This window comes from Rattus norvegicus, chromosome 10, assembly GCF_021556685.1.
Source record: "Rattus norvegicus strain SHRSP/BbbUtx chromosome 10, alternate assembly SHRSP_T2T, whole genome shotgun sequence".
NCBI lineage: Eukaryota > Metazoa > Chordata > Mammalia > Rodentia > Muridae > Rattus > Rattus norvegicus.
The window spans coordinates 108,541,804-108,547,803 of NC_141543.1; the positions used below are offsets into that span (position 1 = coordinate 108,541,804).

General features: G+C 53.5%; 1 protein-coding gene across 3 annotated transcripts in view; it reads left to right on the forward strand.

Moving 5' to 3' along the window:
- Mgat5b (alpha-1,6-mannosylglycoprotein 6-beta-N-acetylglucosaminyltransferase B) overlaps window positions 1–5,794 on the forward strand; it is a 68,776-nt gene extending 62,982 nt beyond the window's left edge. For all 3 annotated transcript variants that reach the window (NM_001440285.1, NM_001440286.1, XM_087572543.1), the window contains 3 exon segments: window positions 2,492–2,566; window positions 3,758–4,014; window positions 4,353–5,794. In NM_001440285.1, the coding sequence (NP_001427214.1) occupies window positions 2,492–2,566; window positions 3,758–4,014; window positions 4,353–4,551 (531 nt within the window). In that variant the 3' untranslated portion in view covers window positions 4,552–5,794.
- Window positions 5,795–6,000: the final 206 nt, after the last annotated feature.

A 6,000-nucleotide genomic window follows, 5' to 3' on the forward strand; every position in this document is an offset into this window, starting at 1 on the left:
CTCAAAGAGATTGTTTATTCCAGAACCAAATATGAGTGACCTCGGCCCAAGAACACAGATTCGTTACCCCAAAGGCCGTGTTCCCCGGTGGTAACAGTATAGAAGCTTCTATAATAACACGGAAAATCACGGATCAACACACTTCAGGTGGACAGGTCCTCGAAATGCAGGGGCCTGAGCGCTGGCTGGTGCTATTCTTACTTTTGGGGTTGTTGGGGATTAAGGGTCTGTCTTGAGGTATGCAATCTAAGAACTTTCGTGTCATAGTCACAAGGATGTTAGGTCAGACACCGGCAGGTGATGAGTGACTTCCAGGAGGACAAAAGATAGCTCAAGGTGGTCTGACTGCATCCACATCCCAGCTCTCCATATAGAAAAAGTTCTCCAAAAAGCAGAGGTTAATCAGCCTGGTAGGATCTTGAATGTACTTGTGGCGTTTTTCCTTCTGGGAGCTTTGCAGTGTCAGAAGTGGACCTTAGTTACCCCTAGGAGGCAGAGCCTAGCATGGTCTAGTGGTTCTGATGTCACCATTAGGAAGGACACAGGGCGAAGCTCTCCAGTTTCACCACTGATGGTTGACACAGTCAGCAGGAAATGGCACCGTTAGGAGCCAGGCTGGTTGAGCACAGAGATGGGGACCTTCAGGGTGTAGCAGGCCCAGACTGCCATACCTTTCCTCTGATTCCAGCTGTGTCAGTCCAGTGGCTGGACACTGCTGTTTCTGCCCTTCTGGGCTGGGTGTTCTCCAAGGTGGCTCTGCACTGGGCCTGAGGAGGCTGATGGAGCAGCCAGGGCTGAGCAGCAGGAAGTAAGGAGGTGGCAGGCACCCGCTGACCTCCTCATTTCCTATGTTATGTTAGCTTCTTTATCAATTGTGCACGCGTGTGTATACGTGTGTGTGTGTGTAGGTGTGGATGTATATGTGTAGGTGTGGATGTGTGTGTGTGTAGGTGTGGATGTGTGCGTGTGCGTGTGTGTGTATACATGTGTGTATGTATACATGTGTGTATGTGGTACATGTGTGCATACATGTGTGTAGGTGTGGATGTGTGTGTGCTTGTGTGTGTGTGTATACATGTGTGTGTATGTGTGGGTATGGGTGTGTGTCTGTTTCCACGTACATGTGTGTTGTGCTTATTTTATATGTTGTGTTTATTATGTGTATGTTGTATGTGTTATACACATCTGTATAGTATATGTTGTGTATTTTGTGCATCCCATGTATATGTTATATGGGTTTTGGGTTTTATGCATGGTAGGGATACATTGTATGTGTGTCTGCATGTATGTGTACATGCAGCTGTGTATGTGAAGGTTCAAGGTCAACATCAAGCATCTTTCCTTTTTTTTTTCCCCGCTTTGTAGAGCAGGCTGGCCTCAAACTTAGAGATCTGCCTGCTTCTGCCTCCTGAGAGCTGGAATTAAGGGCGTGCACCACCACACTTGGCCATCTTTCCTCTCTTAATCTCCACCCTCATTTTTTAAAAAATAAAATCACTTTTATACTTACTTCTTTATATATTTAGTTTGTGTGTGTGTGAGTGTGTGTATGTGTATGTGTGTGTGAGTGTGTGTGTGTGTGTGTGTGTGTTACCTGCATATCTGTGTATTGCATGCACACCGAGTACCTGCAGAAGTCAGAGGAGTGGGTTTGGCTTCTCCAGAATTGTAGTTAGGGATGGTTGTGAGCCATCATGCGGGTGCTGGGAGTCTAACCCGGGTCGTATGCAACAACAATAAATGTTCTTGGCCACTGAGCCGTCACTCCAGCCCCCACCTTCATTTTTTGGATCACGGTCTCATTGAACCTGAGGCTCACCCATGTGGCCAGGCTGGCCAGTGAGCTCCTGGGACCCCTGTTTCTTGCTCCACACAAAAGCTGGATTTAGAGGAGTCGGCCACCATGCTGGGCTTTCTGCTGGCTCTCTGTGCCCTAGCTATTCCTCCCATCCACTTGGACCAGGTTGTAGTGTGGGTTCCAGATGTTTGCACAGAATCTGCAAAGCCTTTCTTTAGGGATGTGCATCTTATGTGCCTGGGCAGGACGTGTGACAAGATTCATCTTGTTCTATCCGACCGTGATGTGCGACTGCCCCATGCCCCTCTGTATAAATGTGTGCACTCTTGCAGGGTGAGGGTGGGTGCTTCTGCATGCGTGACTGAAAGCACGCAGAAGGGTGCCAAAAGCCACTGAGAACACTTCCACCATCCGAGGATGGGTAGGCTCAGGATGGCTCAGGGTAGGGAACACCTGAGAAGGGACAGAAATTCTGTGCTTTGCTGGAGAGGAATGGGGCAGCAGAGAGAGATGGGACCTGGATTTAAGTAGTGCCTGAGGATGGTGTGGATCCTGAGCCAACACCCCTGAGGGAATCCCAGGGAGCACACAGTGTGAGCTTGTAGCGGGGCCTGGTGGACAATTGGTTGGCCTTCCGGGCAGGGTACCAGCCTGGCCTGGTGCTGAGTTTGGTATGGCCTGTCTGTTCCCCAGGTGGACCCGTATCTGCCCTATGAGTACACCTGTGTGGGGATGCTGGAACGGATCAACGCCTACATCCAACACCAGGTAGGTCACCCCATGTCCCCTGTCCCAGGGGCTTGGGGCTGTCTCTCTAAAGCCTTCACTTAAGACTTGCTGGTACAGCATGCTACAGGCAAGCCGTCCTTTCAGCTTTTACCGGACAGTGGGGTTGGGACCTGGGGTCTAACAAATCATGGGTATGAGTGCTAATCCTACCTCACGGATCTGGAAAACACAGAAGCTAGTTCTCGAAAACTTGTTTCTGGGTTTGATTACTGAGCTAATAGAACCGACGGTAGCCCCCTGCTCACCACCCCCAAAGGAGTCAGGGAGATAGGGCTAGATAGAGGTCTGCCCAGAAAATGAGGTTGGGGAGCTGCTCTTGTGTAGGCTCAGCTGTGACATACAGCCCCAGTGACAAGCCAAGCAGCAGACAGGCTGTGACAGGTAGCCGGCCATCTTCTCAGCCCACTCAGAATGCACAGAAGAAGTCAGTGAAGCACAGGTCAGCAGACCTGCCTCCTGGGGTCCTCCAGGGGGTCCAGCTCAGACCCCATGATCTGAGCTGCCTCAAGCTGCAGGTGCTCTGGGCTGTGTTCTGTCAGACTCTAGGTGTGAGAGGAAGCTAGAAGAAGATGCTCTAGGGCCTGGGGCCCTGGGGACAACGGCTGTGACTGTAAGGAGCTGTGTATGTCTTTGAATCAGCCGCAGGGATGAGCATTAGAACACGGAGACCGTTTCTGAGCTGTTCCTCTGTGGATGGGAATCTGAGGCCCAGAAAGACCCAGGGGGGGTCAAAAAGTAAGGGGCTCAAGGCCAGAGCCACAAAACTAGGGCTCCCCACTCACACCCTCTCACCACAAAAGTGGGTGTCCTCAAAGTTCACAGAAACACTACTTGCCAGGACCTAGGGTCCCTGAGCAGGGCTCATGTTTAAGTCATGAGTCTGACCCCAGAGGTGAGGTTGTGCAGGGCAGACAGCTTCCAAATAAGCAAATTCAAAGCTTGCCTCTGCCATTCAGTCCTGAGGCCCTGGCATAGGCCCTGGAATCAGCCTCTACTCTTTGTACAATAATTAGCATCCGTCCATTCTATGGGCCACTTGGTATTATGGGATAATGTCTGAGGCCATGTGGCATTCAGAAAGTGCCCAGTAGTGGCTCTCCCTAAAATTGTAGTGCCGGGCACTCTAGAGAAAACCCGTTCCCATCCCTAACGCCTCTCTTTTCTTGACAGGACTTCTGTGGGGGTCCCAGCCCTGTTCCACTGGGGTCCAACACTGCCCAGAGTCTCTTTGTCTTAGCCCCTAATGCAACTCATCTCGAGTGGGCCCAGAACATCAGCTCCGTTCCGGGAGCCTGGCCCCCTCCCCACTCTCTGCGGGCCTGGCTGGCAGCCCCTGGAAGGGCCTGCACGGACGCCTGCCTGGACCACGGACTAGTGTGCGAGCCTTCATTCTTCCCTTTCCTCAACAGCCAAGATGCGTTCCTCAGGTGAGTCAGCCCCTGCCTGTGTCCCCTCCTTCCCCACTGCCTGGCTTCCCGGTACCTGTGGGTTTGAAGCGTTTAAATCAGCCCAGAAAAATCTGTAAGGGAACATCCCTCTGGCTTTGCCTTCTTCTACCTCTTGTGGCTGCTGCCCAGCCTGTGTGAGCATCTCTCCAGTCGGGTTACCAAAACTACAGCCCCACCAGGTGCATAGCTTCTCTGAGCTATGGCTTCAAAACTGTGCCTGTCCTCCTGGTCCAGGGAGTGGGGGTGAGCCATGCCACGCTGGGGACAGCTGTCGCCCTGCTCACCAAAGAGTGATGATGCTGATGTCACCTCTGCAGGCTGCAGGTGCCCTGTGACAGCACAGAGTGGGAGATGCATCACTTGTACCCCGCCTTTGCCCAGCCGGGCCAAGAGTGCTACCTACAGAAAGAGCCGCTGCTCTTCAGCTGTGCAGGCGCCAGCACCAAGTACCAGAGGCTCTGTCCCTGCCGTGACTTCCGCAAGGGCCAGGTGGCCTTGTGCCAGGGCTGCCTGTGAGGCCAGAGACACCCTGCCCAGAACCTGCCCACCGCGGTTGGCAAGCACCAGCACTTTCTGAGCTCTAGCCAGACACTGCGTGTCTCTTGGCTGCAGCTTCCTCCCCGGCCAAGGGGGGGAAGAGGAAGCTGAAGAGACAGCAGCTCCGAGCCTGCAGCTCCTTCCTAGGGGCCTCCTTGCCTCTCCATAGGACCTGAGGCCAAGCAGTTGGGCTGACCACGTGTCCGGTGTGCCCAGGATGGAGGCTCTTGGCTTTCTGTGATCTGGACCTGCTGGAGACACGGCCTTGGCCATTCTTGGGCCTAGCATAGGCCTTCTGATCCACGAGGCTGGACACATGGCCATGCTGCCCCCTAGTTCACCAGAGGGGTCAAGGGAAAGGGACCAGGCCACATCCACACTTGCTGTGAGGGCCACACGTGAGGCAGCAACTCATGCAGGGCCAGTATGGCCTCCCCAGTTGTTGGGGGTCAACAAAGAGACTGAGAGCTCAGGGAGGCCAGGGGAGGGGCTCTGCCCTCCTCCAAGTCCACCTCCCTGTTGCTCAATCCTGCTTCCTCCAGCAGACTTCCCGCTGGGTCTCTTCTGACACCCAGTTCTGGCATGACCTGGGACTGGTCCACAGTCTCCGTCTCTGCCCCTCTGGTGGCCACCTCCACCCTAGCTTCTGACAACAGGTCCCAGACCCCACCAAGGCATCCTCTGCAGACTCTCACACCATTCCCAGCCCTCAGGCATCTCATGCCGGCCAGGCTGGGATGAAGTTTCACCCACGGTACACTAGGCTGGTTCCGATACACAGGTCCACCAGACGTCCCTTGGCTCCCACCCATCTAGGGCCCATACTTGTTCCTCCCTCCTGTTTCCTCCAGGCCCTGGCCACTTCAGTACACTCAGACTTCAGTACCCATCTCTGTGTGGCATGCCCACCTCCAGTCCAGGGTAACTTCCCTCTCCCACCCCCAGGGCCAGCCAGGCTCCCAGGAACACTGCCATCGCTCATATACGGTCCTCTCCCGGGCCACCTGGGCCCAGACAGTTGTAGGAAGGGACCGTCCTGCATGGGACTTGTTGATGCCCCCTGGCCTGGTTGGCCCCTGTGGCAGCAGAACCCACAGCAGCAAGAGACCAGTGGTTCCGAGGATCTGACTGTCAGAGGAAAGCAATAGAGACACTCTTCTCTCTTTTTTTTAAAGATTTATTTCTTGAAATAAATATTTTATTGGGATGTGAAATGAAGAAATTGGTGTTGTTGTTCTTTTGCTTTTTGTGTTTTTGGTTTGTTTTTTTTTTCTTCTCCTAGAACCCCCCAGGGTTCATCCACCATTGAGGGGACTGGCTAAGGTCCCCACATGCTGCCCTGCATTGACGAAACATGACACTAGGGGCTAGAAGATGAGGTACTGCCTCTACCCAGAAGCCCTCACAGCTCTGAGACCACAGCCTCCT